This window comes from Molothrus aeneus, chromosome 13 (genome assembly GCF_037042795.1).
Source record: "Molothrus aeneus isolate 106 chromosome 13, BPBGC_Maene_1.0, whole genome shotgun sequence".
Lineage (NCBI taxonomy): Eukaryota > Metazoa > Chordata > Aves > Passeriformes > Icteridae > Molothrus > Molothrus aeneus.
The window spans coordinates 4834093-4850695 of NC_089658.1; the positions used below are offsets into that span (position 1 = coordinate 4834093).

The 16603-nt window shown below is 41.4% G+C and overlaps 1 protein-coding gene across 1 annotated transcript; it reads right to left on the reverse strand.

Moving 5' to 3' along the window:
* Positions 1-1556: 1556 nt before the first annotated feature.
* Positions 1557-14816, reverse strand: CRABP1 (cellular retinoic acid binding protein 1). The gene is made up of 4 exons (XM_066558909.1): positions 14670-14816; positions 14033-14211; positions 11242-11355; positions 1557-1885 (listed from the first exon to the last, which is right to left on the reverse strand). Exons 1-4 carry the CDS (start codon positions 14737-14739, stop codon positions 1835-1837), a joined length of 414 nt encoding a protein of 137 aa, XP_066415006.1. The 5' UTR covers positions 14740-14816; the 3' UTR covers positions 1557-1834.
* Positions 14817-16603: the final 1787 nt, after the last annotated feature.

Sequence of the window (16603 nt, forward strand, 5' to 3'; positions counted from 1 at the left end):
CTTGTTTATAACAAAACACCAACTATTTTAATTTGAATCTTAAAAGATGATAGAAAATAAAGATAGATCCCTGTCTTCCTCCCTCTTGGTTTTGTTCTTACAGGGGGGTAGCGTAAGAATGAAAACAAGAGGGAGGAAGACAGGGATCTATCTTTATTTTCTATCTTCTTCCAAACCTCAATGAACTAATTTTAGCCCCTGCCTCAGTGTTGGCCAGCATGCACTCTATTTAATTGATACCAATAGAACCAAGGTCTCAGAAACAGGATTTGGCTTAAGGTTAGAGTGTGGAAGAAAAGAAACCTCCTTTCAGATTGCTCCTTTCAGCTGCAATATGGTATCTTGAGTGCTGATGGCAGAGAAAGCAAGCATGACCTGTCAGAGCAGAGGAGACAGAAAACATTGTATGTTTCTCTCCTCTTGTGCTTCTGTAGGCCACATTGCAATAAACAGAACAGCTGGCTGATTTCTTCATGGCAGTTCAGCAATCCTATCAAAGGGGGTTTCTCTGCATAGCTACGTGAGGGATGAAGAGACAGAGTAATTTTTCATGAATGTCCCAAGATGAGCAAGTTTTGGTCCTATTTTCCTCTTGTGAGTAGTGAGCAGAATCCAGTGAACAGGGCATATATTCTGCTAACACTGGACCTCTTAAAAATCTTATATTACTGTGTGACATGGAGCAGAAAAATTACTCTTGAAAAGATAAAAGCTGGTCAGATAATATTGGATATTGCAGTGAAATAAGTAGTGCTCCTAGTCTCAATCTCCAGACACTTCCAAGGCTGAAGAACTGAAGATTATCTGGTTCATTAGTGGAATGTCTGCTCAGCTTGAATCTAATACTTGATAGTGCTGCAGCCAGAACTCTGAGCCAGAATAAATACATTAAATGTGGTGGGTTTTTAATTCTTGAACTATGGCCCTGGTTTGTGAAACACTTAGTTGCTCAAAGAATTAAAGGTTGAATCACCAGAAGTGAGAATTGTAACATGGAGGGGGAATGAAGCCATTGGAAATTCTCTTTGTCACAGGTGAGAAGGTAGGAGAAAAGCAGCATTCCTCAGCTTTATATTTTTATGACCAAAACAAGGAAAGTCTGTCCGATTCTTCTGGCTCTCTGATCAGGCCTGAGGTGCTTGGGTGTGATGACAATGAGTATTAGTCATGATCACAATGTTATTTGTCCTGTAGCAGGAAAGGGGAAAGATCTCACCTTGTCTTGTCTGGTTCAGCTTAACCCCAGTCCCAGCAATCACAGCATACATGAATTATTCCTGAACAGGGAGGAAGAGAGGACAAGAGAGAGAGAGGGGGAAGAAGGAGAGAAGACAGAAAGAAGGAAAGAAGCAGAGCTCTGGGTTCAAGGCCTTTGAAAGGCCTTGCCATCCACTTGCTCTCCATCCCTTGGTGTTGCCCTAGGAGGTGTTCCCTGAGAGCACAGGACCTGCCAACAGCAGGGAAACTCCACACTGACTTCAGCAGGGGGTAAAAAGTGCTTCAGTCCTAACCAAAGCACTGCTGGGTTTTCAATTAAAAACACCCCCAAACCGCTGTGAGTTATGCCCAATACGTTTAATAACCGAGGAAACCATAGCAAGTGACAACTACAAAATACAAAGCAGACATGAAAATTGATGGCATAAAAGTGGAGAGGAATAGTGTCTGAAATGAAAACTGAAAGCAAAATACACTTAACAGAGGATCTGGGTTCAGATCTAGCACACATGATCACATACAACACTGCCTTAGTAACAGCACACACAGATACTCGTTGCACTGGGGGTTTTCACAGTTCTCCACTTCATCCCAGATGACAAGTAAATTGATGCTTTTATTCTCTTACATAAATTCTTGTGCACACAACATCATCAGCACCAAAGGTCTGGAAAAGAAATAAAAATCAATCAAAAGAGATAGAACCAGCAAATATTTAACACCATTTCAAAGTGTTATTTTTACTAAAGTAACTAGTTCCACAGCAGAAATACTTTTTCTTATGTCTTTTGACAGATGAGAGTAAAGAAAGAAATCATTTTGAAAGAGGAATGCAATGTAAATGACCTGTTTTTCAAGGCAGGGTGGATTTTGTCAGAATGATAAATGATGCATAAATTCTCTTTTTCTGTAGTTTCTTGGCATGAATTGATAAATAAACATGAGAAAATAAAGTGAATTTGGAATGTACTGTTGTTATATTTAGAAACAGTTGCGGCACTTTGAACTAGAAATGCTGAGGGTGGAATTCAGATGGCATGTTCCAAAGGTATTCTTTGATATTTGCAGATATAAATCCAAGCAGGCAAATGAAGTCAGTGGAGGAAAGATGGAGAGCAGGAGAATGTACACCTGTAAACAGAGTGCTGCTGCAAGCAGCTGACAGCTCCTCCTGGGATACCAAAGCCTCTCTTCCAGGCTGGAGTGCGGGTAGTGTCAATGACAACCTTCCTTCAGGACACTGTGCCCTTAACCAGTGAGTTTGTTAGCCATGAGAAGGATCTGGAATGCCCTACAGTTATAAGAACATGTAGGCAGGACAGTGATTGTGGGGCTGTCTGAGAAAGCCACCCGAATCCCCAAGTGTTTGTATGTAATTTCAGGTCTGGCAGGCTAAACTTTGAGCAATGAAGCAAGAAGGAGACAATAGGGGCAAGAGTGAGGAAATAGAGACTGCAAAAAACTTCTTCACATTCAGCTATGCAGACAGAAGGTTTTGAGCTCAGCACTAACAAGGTCTCAGTTGGGATGTCTGGCTGTGGTCACTGCCAAGGTCTCACTGAAAAGCATGCATTAAGAACTACCTCAGTGCATTATGAAAATTCAGCTGGGCTATTTGTCTTAATGCTTTCTACACCTGTTTTGGCCAATAATTTGAAAAGACTTGGCTTTAAAACTGACTCTGGCTTATACTTTGTTCACTTTGTTGGGGACACAAGTCTGTTAGTATTTTGGAGATACAGACTTTGTTTTTATGCATATTAATATCATATCAGTGCTTAATATATATTTTTAGATTTTACATTAATACATCTGAAAATGAACATTAAAAGATGTGGGTAGTTCTCTAATGTTCACAGCACCAGCTGCAAATACCCTTATTATGGCTTCCTTCAACATTTCCAAATTATCCACAAAGGCAAAATTATTTCAGCAGGAGTTTTGCCAGAGAGAGGAAGTAAGAGTCAAGACCATCCAGGGCTCAAGGTTTTGTGTGGAGACTGTAAGATCCCTGCAACAGTGATTGTCTTTCACACTCAGGCACTGCTAAGCACAGGGAGCCTTGGGTGCCCTGCTGCTACTTCAACACAAATCATAAACAGTAGTAAAACAATTCCTGTGTAGTGTTCTTCCAGAGCTGGCACAGCCCCAGTGTGAGAGCTGGAGCTGCACAGCCATGCAGCCACGTCGTGAGGTGGGGATGGATGTCACATCAGTCAATTTAATGAGAAAGGCTGCAGCCAAAACTCATCTAACCTCCCTGACAAATTTATGTCTGCTCTTCCAGGCAAGTTAAGAGAGAAACTCCTTCCCCTAAAGCTAAGCAACAGCAGTTATTCCCAGAACAGCTCAGCAGTTCTATTGAGAAGGAACACTGCAGGGAAGAGTAGATGGAAATAGATGTGATTCATACTGCAAGGGAGCCACTGTAGATCCGAGCTTCTGAAATTGCAGTGCTCAGTTCTAAGATTGTGCTCCTGGGCAGAGCTTGCTCCTAAGACATCAGTGTAGGCTGACTGGCAGCTTCCTTGGAAGATTTACAGGATGGAGTGTGGAAACAAAGACTAAAACTTGTGGAGGAAGAAAAAAGACATAAGACTTTCTGCAAAAGCTCAGTAGTATGGGTGAGTAGCAGCACCACAGAGAGTCACAGCGTGTTTGTGACACAGGACACAGGCTCCTCACTTTGTACTTCCAGCATCCAGCTCCAGCTAGACTTCTGGACTTCTGAAAATTTCAGGCAAAGGACTACATTCAAATTACTGTGGACAAAAATGAAGTGCAGAAAATATGGGCATTTTCAGGGAATCCAAATTTTAAAAAATCAGTTGCTACACACAAGGACTCCACAACCCACCATTCTCAGAGTCTGTAAAACCACTATAAATTAACACAATAATGTCTTTGAATATGGATTGCAAAGAGATAGAAATAAGGCAAAGCACAGTTACAACATCACTGTGCACTTCTCAAACGACCTAGACATCCTTTCCTTGAAGACCCAGCTTAGGTTATGTGGCCTCTGACCTGTTTCAGGAAGAAACTGCATTTTTTAGCACTTGCATTTCATACTTTATACACATTTAGATGATTAGCAACGTAATTGAAGCACATAAAGGGCTTTATTATCACAGTAATGTACAGGTTTCAATGTGGACTTTCACAAAAGGTGTTTTCCTATCTTATCATGACTCACTATCATTTGTTCATAAAACTCCTCTCAGTGTTACTAAAGCAAGCAAGGAGGAATATGTTCAAACTTGCTGCATTCTTTTTCTTGTGGTAACTCACAGAAATGTCTAATGTACAGCTGGGCCCAAGGTCAGGGGAGGATCCAAATCCAAAGGGTGCTATTCCTCTGCTCTTCACAGTTAAATCCTGGTATTCAATGGTAGGATAAAGCAGTTTAGTGTCTATGGTTTTACTTCTAGACTCAAAAGAAGTGATAGTTCCTGTCCCAATAGGCAGACTTTAAAGATTTCCATGACCCAAAGCAGTAGAACTTCCAAATATAAAGAGAATCAGCAATCCTGGCTATTTGGTCTTGTAGTTTCATCAGAGCAACTGAAAAAAGTGCAATGCTACCAAAATGTAATTCAGCTGTAACAGGAAGATGCAGGATTTTCAAACACCACCTTCTCATCAGCTTGGAAAGGTCCCACTTATCTCATAAAATCCTACAAGGCAAGGCTTCTATCTAAATCTAAAATAGGATTTTAAATGTGCAATGACTGCAAATTACAGAATTGTTTTCTTCACTTAGCTTGTCATAATCTGTAGCTAAGAGTCCAAAAGCACACTGCAAACAAAGCCCTCTGCAGGGGATAATCCAATAAATTGACCTCTCTCAGTTCACTCAAAATCTGATGACCACTGACATCATGAGAGATTAAAAGAGAATTACAGGGCAGTAATATATTTCTGTAGGAGCAAATCTCCTTTTTGAAGGCCTTCTTTATAAATATTTGCTGAGGACGCTTTGTGGTAAGTGGAGCACACAGTATAAGGAAGAGTGTCTTTGAAACAATCACCTGGGAAAGATCACTTCTGTCAGTGTATGCAAAAATCCCTTTATCTGCTCATGACTGATCAAAATGCAGAGGCAACTTACAAAAGGAAGACAGAATCCATCAGCAAACTGATGGAGAAAAGAAGGTATTACTTAAATGAGTCCTCAGAAAAGGCTTTGTCCATGTGCACACTTCCATGTTATCTAAAATAAAGATATAAATCTTCACAACAAAGGCTTGTTGCCTATTTCCATTCTCCTCCTGACTCCCACAAAATTTTAAGAAAGAGGTTGATCCTTACAAGGCCATAGTCACTGAATGTGCGGCCCCCACTTTCAAACTTGTCTATTAATAGCAAATCACCCATTCAAAACCTCATGTTCCTCAGGATATCAACTGATAGCACCATGCAGAATTAGGCAAGTTCTCAAGGGGCCTAAATGTCAGTATTTGTGTTTGAGCACTGCTATATTATACAGCAAATGAATGACACAGGTCTGAGACAATGGTATGTCCCAGGTGTAGCTGAAAGCCAGGGCACAGAGAACATCTAAGCTACAAGTGATATTACAAAAGGATGCATTCAGGATCGGGTGCAGCCAAAATGCAAAGGGCTTTGGCTTCTTTTTTTGTTTGGGATGTGATCCAGACAGGGCTGTAGTAATGAGCAGGGGCTGTAGATCCCTAAGCCCCCTTGTAAATCTGCTCATGGCAAAGAGTAAATTAAAGCATTAGGCCCATGCAACACACATGCATGCATTATTAGAGGTTTCTGAACTTCTGTCAAGGCTGCTCTAATGGGAACAGCAGCAACCCCCTCATTCTGAGCTTGATATGACTAGACCCTTCTTTTGAGAATTGATCTTATTTAAGATCACTCTCCAAAAGTTATGGAAAAGTTAAACACTTAAGTAGTTTGACACGGTTTGATACAAGGCTTAGGCACATCACACATTTCACCATTCCGCTGCAAAATCTCTTTCCAAATCTGCATTGACCCTTCTCACATAGTATTAAAAATTTCAGAAGTCAGCAAAATAATTTTAAAAATGTTCGCTCGCTCATCTAGGCTCCACAGTTCACTAGTTTTAATCAACGGTGGCATGATTTTTCTGAGGAGGGAATGTAGAATAGAAACCATGCTTGAACCCCCACCAATGTTCTGATCTTTGACCCTTGCTACAATTGATTCTGAGAACCCCTGTGTGATAGGTGAACTGTGTAAAATGTGCTCAGAGGCTGTTTTTAAAGCCCCTCTTCAGTAATCATCCACTTTAGAACGTTTGTGTGTTACAAATTAAACTTAAATCGATAGAGGCATGAGCAGCTGTGAAAGCAGCAATGCACCTAAGGTTTGAATTTAAATGTATCTCATTTGAATAGCTGATATTTGTAAGCAGTATCCTTCAACTTTGCAAAGAGCAGATCTTTTGTTCTGCTGACTTACATAAGTGATTGATAGCTCATTAATGTCCCTGACGAAAACACACAGCCACAACAAAAACATTGTGAGTACAATAAAGGGAAGAAAAGGCACTTCATTCCAGGCCATAATTTTCAAACAAATAAAAGAAATATATATTTTTTGTGTTATATTCCGATCTTGATTGCTCAAATGCTAATCCAAGTATAGTTTATGAATGTAGAGTTGTAAATACAGATATCCTGATTCTGTGTATGCATTACAATCCCAAAGTACAATACAATATAAAGATGCAGTCAAGACAAATAAATGTAGACTTCGGTGGGGAACTACCCTTTCCACCCTCCATTGCTTGCACATTCCATGTAATTTTAATCTACATTGTTCAGTAATTTTAAAAGTGCAGAGCTGAAATCCCAGCAAGTGCATCAGATGAGATTTGAATAAACAGCTCTGATAAAAGATGTTGCAGTGTTCTAGTTTTAGATCAATGTTCTAGTTTTCAGACCATCTTTTTATAATGCAGAACTTGATCCTCCCCTTCCTTAGCTGAAAGAATTTTTTTTCTAACAGGACTTCAGGCCTACATCTGTCATTGTATGAGCCCAATACTATTTATCTACTAATATGAGCCATTTTATTCTCCATGCTGCAAGGAGCTAAGGAGAACTGAAGGCAACTGAAGGCAAAGAAAACCTTTGCTAACTAAATAGTGTGTTCTCAGCATCTGTGTACCAGAGGACATGATGTGACTTGCAAGACCATCATTTTACTCCAAGGAAATATCTTTGAAGAACAAGGAATTCTTCTGCCAGGATGCAAGAAAGATTGATAATTATAGAGTAATATGGTTTCTATTTTAGCTCTGTGGTAGTCATGGCAATTAAACACTGATTTTTTTTATTATGTGGGCTAATAAATGCATTTTATTTAATAATGCTGTGTTGGAGAGAAAAATATAGTCTTACACTAGGAAAATACTATAATCAAATAGATCCCCTAAGCAATGCAGCATTTTAGATCAAAATTATGTGGCAAAGATCCAACATTTATGGAGCCAATGCTAACAGAGTAAAACTAATTTCTTACCCCCTGCCTGTCACCCCAAGCCTTTCTTCAATTCATGCTTAAGTCTAACACAGTTTACATTCTTTCTTGAAACTTCTTTCAAACTGGGTAAGACTTTTCTTGATTTCTTCTGCAACTGCATCTAATAGCAAATAAGGAGTCTCAAGACTTCTAGAAAGAATTTTTTGGATAGAGAAACAGAAGCAGAGCCTTACTGAAGCATATCAGAGAGAGCAAATGAACAGATAACATTTCTTGCGTAAGCAGGGAGATTTGAGAAGTGTGAAGATGGGAATTGTTAAATTATTAAATATTAAATTGTTAAATATTTGAAGCAATATGGACAGCAAAAGTGAATGAGAATTAATTTCAGGTCCTAAAGATCCCTAAGAAAGCTCTGAGGGTGGGAGAAGAAAGAAATCAATTTAAGTTTCATCTGTAACACACAAACATTTTAAAGTGGTTGATGACTGACGAAGGGTTGTAAAAGAACAAGAATACAGAGATCTCTTCTTCTCATTGCAATCTTGGTTTTGAAGAAGTAAGATATAAGTGGGGGTTTGCAGACTCAGATCCAAGGAAATTTGCCAAGCATAAAATAAAATAATCTAATGTCGAATCTTTGTTCACTGGAGTGATGAAAAACCCAAACATAGTGGATGGGCACAAGATCAATAGAGTCTTCTCATAAGGGCTCTTATTCTTACCTTGTTCCCTTTTACAGCTGCTGAACACACCTCAGCCAACCCCTTCAAATAGTTTCCCTTCTAAAGCACAATTCTCTGAAGGAATGTTCTGGGGCTTTAAAATGAGGGGCCACAGACAAGAAAATGTAGCTTCTCCTCTTCTGTCTCTCTCCAACCAGTAGAACTTTTTGTTGCCTCCCAGAAGGTTTAATTTTCAACTTTTTTTTTCTTTTCTTTTTTTTTTTTTCCCAGAAGGGCCATTTCAGCTTCTGCAAAGGACCAGAGGTCTCACACCACCATTACTCCCAGAAACACCTCATTACTGAGTTTTCGGCTGTCAGATCTTGAACGTCAACCCACATATTTAAAAGATCTGTGCATTCAGTCCCATCAAATGCCATGAGGGCTTGAAAATGCTTGTCCTGAGGATGAATTATTGTCATAATACTTTATAAAGCAAAAGAGGTCACTATGCTCAAAGAGGTAGGAGAATGAAACTGTGTATCATATTGAATAGTAAAAGTGAAGAGAGAATGATCTGGATCACTTGGAAACAAATACCAAATTTTCATAATGGCCACAGTAAAATCACACATTACAGCCAATGAATGTAATTCCAGCTCGCCTGAGATGGGAAGGGGATCAGTCTGGGGAAATGGAAACCAGAAAAGTGTTAACAAAGCCCTTGCAAATAAATCAGGACCATTTTAGATAGGAGTAAGGAGAGGAAATCACTGTAACATCAGGTGCTAGATTGCTAGCAAAACAGTACATGCCATTCGGGTTTTCTTAGTTTAGGAGGGAAATGTGTAAATTGGACAGGCTTAAAAAGCACTCAAATAATGATTCAATGAAAGCTTTCTTTACATTGAAGGACTCGAGGTCTTCCAGTGGTTTAGCTTCACAACCACAAAGTTCTTCTGAGAGGTGGCTTGATCAGTGGTGTTAAGAGAAGTATTTGCAATTACAAATTCTAGGCATATTATTTAGGTTCTTTTATACACAATATGCAATGACTGGAAGTTGAATCTACACATACACAGATTAAAAGAAATATGTATATTCTAATGGTAAGGAAATTAACCAGGAAACCAACATATTGAAAGTTCTGAGTTCCTATAAAAGGAAATATTTTTATAAGAAGCAAGTTGTTCTAATTTATATCCTAATTGGAAAAATAATTAATTCACAAAAGTTCAACAGACTGTATTTAACAAGAAAAAAGGTTAGATGGCTTTAAATCTTTGAATCCCTCTAGTTTCTTATCCAGGTTCATTATTCCTCCCCAGCAGGGTAAGTTCACATTGCTGCTAGCAGGAGGCAATTGTATTATAAGCGGCTTTCTTGCTTTGCTCAGAGCAGTGCACCTTATTTAACAGCTGCTTAAATAATAAACTACAGAAATGTATTGTTAGAAAGCTGGAAAAGTTCTAGGAATAACTTTTAGTTAGAGAATATATTTTGTCCACTGCATTTCATCTAAAGATGCAAAGAAGAGATCAAAGTACTTTGCCTCCTAAAGTTTTGTGATAAAATAAAGCATTCCAGTGGTTGAGTCAGAAGAAATTATGCAGCACTGGAGTATTCATTCATTAGAAACCAGTGTGATTTCACTAACAGCACATGTCCTCATGTGGGTGAACAGTTCCAAGATGTCTGGAATAATATTAACACCTTAGAAGCTTTTTGTTTATGCTTGGTTAGGTTTGGGTCCTGTTTTTGTTTCAGATACAATCTTAAAAACAGAACTCCATCTGCTTTAGAGAAATACTTGGAAGGCTGTTTGTTTTTTAAAGTGCAGAGTTTTAGTTAGTGTGATAGTTAGAAATAAAACCTCCCTGCTTTGATGTTTTCTTACCCACCACTCCAGGAACCCGTCTTCCATGTCCAAACTGATGAGGCATAACAGTCTAATCAACTATTTATCCAGAATTCACTAGTTAGAACATGTGCAATAAAATGATTCTGAACTCGAGCTGAACTGTGCTACTGTGTCTTTACTCAGATGTGGATACTGGTAAATTAATCTGGAGCGACTGCTGAGGAAAGGTGCAGCAAAGAGGACTCGAACAGAAGTTAGAGTATTAATTGAATTAACAAAGCACAATCTGAATAAACAAACCGTGTGTGACTGAGGCTGGGCACGGCCAGGCGGTTGCAGAGGTGCTGCTCTGAATGCCCACGGTCACCCTGCTGCCAGATGGAAGCTTACACACCACTGGGGGGATATTGGCTGACAGCAAATGTGCAAATCTCTATTTCTAAGAAACCCATGAAAGTAATTCTCAGTCTGACTCAGATCAGGGAAGTGGGGAAGATGGCAGAGATATGGGAGGAAATGACATATTTTTCATGAACAGGAGGGATTAGAGCATACTAACAACATCCATATCTTTCCTGCTATATGCCATGTGACCATAGATAAGAAGAAGTATTATGCACATGCCTAAAAAGAAGATTCTCCAGAAATGAGGTCAAATGCCTTGATCTCACTTTTACCAGAGAAAATCTGCAATAAATCAAGCAAATTCTTTGATGATGTGAATTGTGAACTTACAGAGCAGAAGTGGCCAACTTGTGATTATTCTACCAGTACTAGTATGGTGAAAGTTTTAACAATCAAATGCAAGTCAGAACATGCATATATATCCATTTGCTTTAAAAAAAATAAAAAAGAAAGGGGAAAAAAAGCAATGTATTAATTGTAAGGTAGAGGATTATAACAATGGTAGTCTTCCAGATGGATTTAAGTAAGGAAAAATAATAACTCATACTATATGGTAACAAAAAAACCTGATAATATGGTGCACATATTGAGGGAGTTCAAGGTTCTTACCAAAATCAGTTCATCATTAGCTAATTCTCTAGTCCAGTATGTTTTGGGACCTTCTCCCTCAATAAGAGTTTGTTTGCAGTAGATCTTGTTTTCATTCTCCCAAGTGGCCAAACTCTGCAGGCAAGAAAACCATTAGGAAATACATTAATTATATTCCCCAGCAGCATGAGACAGAAACAACAATGAGCAGTAGTGAGAATAATTGCTCCACTAAAGGAGCAACACATAGATAGTCAAAGGCAGAGGAAAAAAAATAATCAGTGGAAAGTGGTGAAATAAAAATTAAGGTGTGATGGGGCATTTTGGAAAGAGGAATATATTAGTAACAAAGTAATTGCAAATGTGTCTTTTCAGTGTGAAGACACTCAGTTTCCATCAAATGCTTGATGTTGGAAAGTGTAATTTAGGAGCATGCAAATGCAGCGTCTACATTCCCAATCATCTTTGTAAAAATGATTTGATCTGACATGTTATTTATCACTACAGAGTCCCCTAAGAGTAAAAGCATAAACAATTGTATATATCAAGTTGTAGTCATAAATAATGCAGTATTTGTCACTTACAATCTTTCCTGCTCTATGGCACTGTGCCAAGTTAACTGTGTATTAAAGATATTGAGCTAACAAACTAGAATAAATCACAGCTAAATTTTAAAAAATGTTGTCAGAATTCAAGTGTTTGTGACATTACTTTTTTAAGGTTGTGAGTCTGAGGATTGAAATACCCTTGGGCATTTTTCAAAGCATTTGAATAACAACTATGAAACCACTGAAAAATAAAAGACCCCGAAACGACATGATTTTGTTAAACTTTCACAAACAGGCAAGCCCTGACTGTTGCTTTTCACTTGAGCACTGAACTCCACAGTGCAATGGAACAGCTGTGCAGAAGGATGCCCTGTAATAAATGTTCAAGTAATCACTTTATAACTACACAGGGGAGACATTTATTAGTCTGTGATTATATACATGTACATATGCACGTGTGCGTATCTATGCCTAAATTCAAGTTAACACTTCCAAGACTTTCCAAGGGAAAAACCCTTTACTTTGATTAAAAATTAGCTGTTTACTTTTAAAATATTTTTCAAAACAATAGATTTTATAAACCAACAAGCCATCTCAAATGGCACTTATAGAAGCTGTGCCTTGAAGTACAACCATATATGATGCCGTCTTTGTCTGCACAAACAATGGATCAAGTTAGTTGGCAGTCCAAAACCCTCCACCCCATAAAGTATACCAAAATCTATCACCAGTCAGCAGTTTTGCCAGATACTGCAAACTACATTCTGGAGTATTATTTTATTATCTGTCAGTTTCTGCTCTGTGGCCACATCTTGGTTATATACACACAGCAGTACAACTTATTCCTGAGAGTGGACTATAAATAATTTCACAACACATGGAAAAAATTTACTTCTTCACAAAACCCATTTCTTTCAGGTTTTTCCAACTTTCATAGCTTACAGCCTCATTATTTTTTTCCATCTTCAGCAATAAATCCTCCTCTAGAAAGCGGGTCACATTTATTGTGTATGCATTATGTATGAAGACACTTTTGTCGAACAAGATAAATTAACAAAGCCTGCAACATTTCCTGGACAAACTGTTAAATATATGATAACTCATCCTAGAGAGCAAGTGGATGTTCTAAATATTCACCGATTCCCAGAATCTGCTTCTTGTTTCATAAGTTTATGTTGACACAATTGCACTGAAGACAGTAAGCTCTGAATTTTTAGTGATAAAGACGGTCTCAAAAGCTGACCCAAGAATTAGGAGAGATCATGTTTTGGAAAGTAGATTATTTTACCAACACTGGATACTTTTGAAACTGGATCCTCATTTGAGACTACCTTCTGATAATCTTTATTTGTACTTCTTTTATAAGAGTTTTATGTACACTTATACACACTCCTTTATAATTATGAGAGTAAACTGTCTGAAGAAAGCATAACTAACCCATGCCTTCAATAATGGTTTTCAAAGGGCAGCTATGACCACAGCCCAGCTCCCCAAATCTCAGATCCCACATATCTACACCAGCAAGAACCTGGTGTCAGATGCTGCCGACTTAAATCCCCCTCCACAGCCACAGAAGTGGTTACAGAGATAGAGGAGCAGGGTCTCACACACAGAATCAAGCCCAAAACACTCCAGGGAATGCGTCTAATGCACTTCTGCCCAAGAAGATGGTGTGACTGTGTCTGGTGTAACACTGAAAGGCCTGTCTTACACTGTTAAAGAGTTATCTATCAGTAAACTGGACATATGCACATGGCAAGAGTGTGAAAGAGAATTTCAACCTCAACCAACCAAGGACCAACTCTCAAGTGGTCCTGCTTGAGAACTCATCTGATTCAATCTAAGACAAAAGCTATGTCAGATTTGTGCACTAAATCCTGACTCTTGAGGTCTCTCTTGCTCCACCATTTCCCATGTTTGTGTCAGGGACAGAAGCTGGGGAGAGCTTTCACTGCAGCTCAGGTCTTCAGGGGAGAGGAAAGCAAAAAGAGAACTAAACCCTGACAAGCTGGAAACCAGATACCTGAACTCTGCTTTCGGGACCTTTCATGTCCTGTTGTCTTGAGATTTCAGTTTTATCCCAAAAGAGGGACAAGGGAAGTGGTGACCATCAAGAACCCCCAAGAGTGCTTCAAGAAGAGGGTGGAGGGCAGCAATGCCACTGTCCGGGGACACGAGCGGCAGATGTGTTTGTCCCATCTAAAAAGAACCTGGTAACACACACACCCCCCACACACATGCACATGCCCCAGCTCTCCTCCTACCCTGCACTTCCGTCCATCCACCGTCTCCTCCTCAAAGCTCTCCCCGATTTTGAAGTTGATCTCAGTGGTGCGGACAGTAGTGGAAGTTTTGATGTAGAACTGGTCCCCGTCCTGGCGGATCTCCACATGGGGTTTGGAGGCGGCTGCCACGGCCACTTTCCTGAGCATGGCATTGACACCTGGGCGAAGCGGGGAGGAAACAGCTTGAAGTCGCCAGCGGTGCCCTGGACCGACCTCGCCCAGCATCATACAGATCAGGGAGCGGGGCGAGCGGCGGGGCACCGCGCGTAGCCCCCGGCACAGCTGCGGCGCTGGGCAGCGGCGGCGCTCGGGCAGGCTCCGCACGGCCGGCGGCACACGCGGGCTCTCGCAGCGATCCCCGCGGCAGAACGCCGGGCCAGCGGCAGCCCAACTCCTCGGGCAGGACCGCCGGCGAGGCGGGGACCGCTCCGTGCCTCGACCGCCCCTTCGCGGGTAGGGCTCTGAGCCATGCCCCGCACCGGCGGGAGACTCTCCTGCCTGCGGCCGACGCGCGGAGCTCTCCCGGAGACACCGGGCACCGGAGCGCGGCCGCAGCTGCCGCCTCGTGTCCCCTCCCGCGGGACACGGCCCGCTGCCCGGCTCCCCCGCCACTCACCCAGCGCCTTGAGCAGCTCGTCGAAATTCTCGCTGCTCTTCATCTTCCAAGTGCCGGCGAAGTTGGGCATGGCGGGTCGGGCGCTGCGGAGGGCGGCGGGGACGCGGCGCTGCTGCTCGCTCTCCGGCTCAGGCACCTTGTGAGTGGGGCGGACCGCGGCGGCAGCGGCAGGGAGAGCCGGGCACACCCACCCGGCCCCCCACCCCTTCCCTCGGGCCAGCATCACACCGCCAGAGAGCCGGCCCCCTCCCAGTCATGGCCATCCATCCATCCATCCATCCATCCATCCATCCATCCATCCATCCATCCATCCATCCATCCATCCATCCTTCCTGCCCTCTCCGTCCATCACCGTTTGCCGCCTGCCTTGCAGGCTCCACAGCTGCCCCTCCTGGGGCTGCCCAAGAACGAGAGCCCGATTGCCACTTGTGCGACAAATGAGGTGTACAGTGAGGACCTGATGAAAAGCCCCAGAAGCAGGCAGGGAAGGCCGAGGGCTATCCAGCCAGGCGCCGGTCTCTCCAGGCTCACCTGGGCTGAGCCCAGCACGGCGGGGCCGAGGCACAGCAGCCCATCACACCTCACCCGAGCCCTGCACGCACGGCCCTTCCCGCTGCCAGCCTGCCCCCTGCACTGCTCACTGCGACAGCCAGCGGGTCCAAGGGGTGGCAGGGAGCAGAACACGTCCCAGGACAGGGAACTGCTGTAAGGAAGCTGTCACTGCCCTGAGCCGAGCCTTCCCTTCGAGAAGGGCGAAGGACAAAGAGATACACAGCGCCTAAAGCACTTCCCCACTTCCTTAAATCAGCACCAGTGTGCTGAAGATTAGAGTGCTGTTCTGAGCCTTTCCATGACCATTTCCATTGTCTTTGCTTTGGATCCCACAGTTTCAGGTCAAAGATGCTAGATTAAAGTTCCTTATCGCAGCTGATTTATCCACATGATAAAATAGAACAGAATTTGACAGGTTAAGGCATATGGAGTTTTTCTGCTGCTATTGTGCATAAGGAAATAGTCAAAACATTCAAAGGCCTGTGATTTCCCACACAGAACAGAGCCAGATGTATTTTAATTATAGGAAAACCTTTGCTGAACAAACTTCACGGTACATTCACAATCATTCTTCACTTGTTAGATTCTGTAAAATGAACACGAAGGTTACTTGAATTATGTATAAAATGTGTTTGCTCCTGGAAAATGAATAGTTCTGGGAGTTACTTTAGTATGTTAGGCAGGATTCTATATATGCTGAAATTTTCTCTCATTTTTTATTCCAGGAAGAATTTCACCTGAGTAAGAACCATAGAGCAGAACCAAGTATTTGTCTCTTGATTGTCACTCTTTTTCTACTGATTTTTGTTTCTGCCTTTCCAGAAGAACACCCTGGAGACCTGGCATAGCTCTTTAACGGAAATATTTTAATGAAAAATCTGGGTTTTTTCCAGGAAATGAACATTTCAGAGAGGAATATATGTTTTCAATAACAGGGTTTGTCTAAAAAGAGAAACAGAGCAATACAAACCCAAAACAAAAACCAGAGCACAAAGCATCCTTCAGTTGTTTTCGTAAATGACAATAAATTCATCTCCATCTGAAATACTTTGTTTAAAATTTCAAATCCCCTCAAAGAAAAACACTTCTAAAAAAAAAAAAAGACACACAAACAATTTCCTATTGCAAGTAGGTTTAAGATTTCAAATGTAAGGCTGCAGGCCCAACAAACACATACACTGAGGAACAAACACTGAAGAAAACCCTGCTCAGACCCTCAGTTTCAACTTCCCAACTGCACAACTGAAAACATGCTACATGCTTTGCTTCCAGAATCCTGCAGAATGTGCACACCTGGAGCCCAGGGGAAGTGTTATGGCTCACTCTTTGCAGGACAAAGTCCTTAGCTACCTATGACAATGAGTATGAGCAGCAGAAACCAG

Bases quoted from the DNA above. Each gene is read 5' to 3' on its own strand.
- CRABP1 (XM_066558909.1), bottom strand. From the start codon at position 14,739: ATGCCCAACTTCGCCGGCACTTGGAAGATGAAGAGCAGCGAGAATTTC. The intron at 14,212-14,669 runs GTGAGTGGCGGG...CGCTTCGCCCAG, and splicing joins CGAGCTGCTCAAGGCGCTGG to GTGTCAATGCCATGCTCAGG. The intron at 1,886-11,241 runs GTAAGAACCTTG...TTTCTTTTCCAG, and splicing joins CTAATGATGAACTGATTTTG to ACCTTTGGTGCTGATGATGT.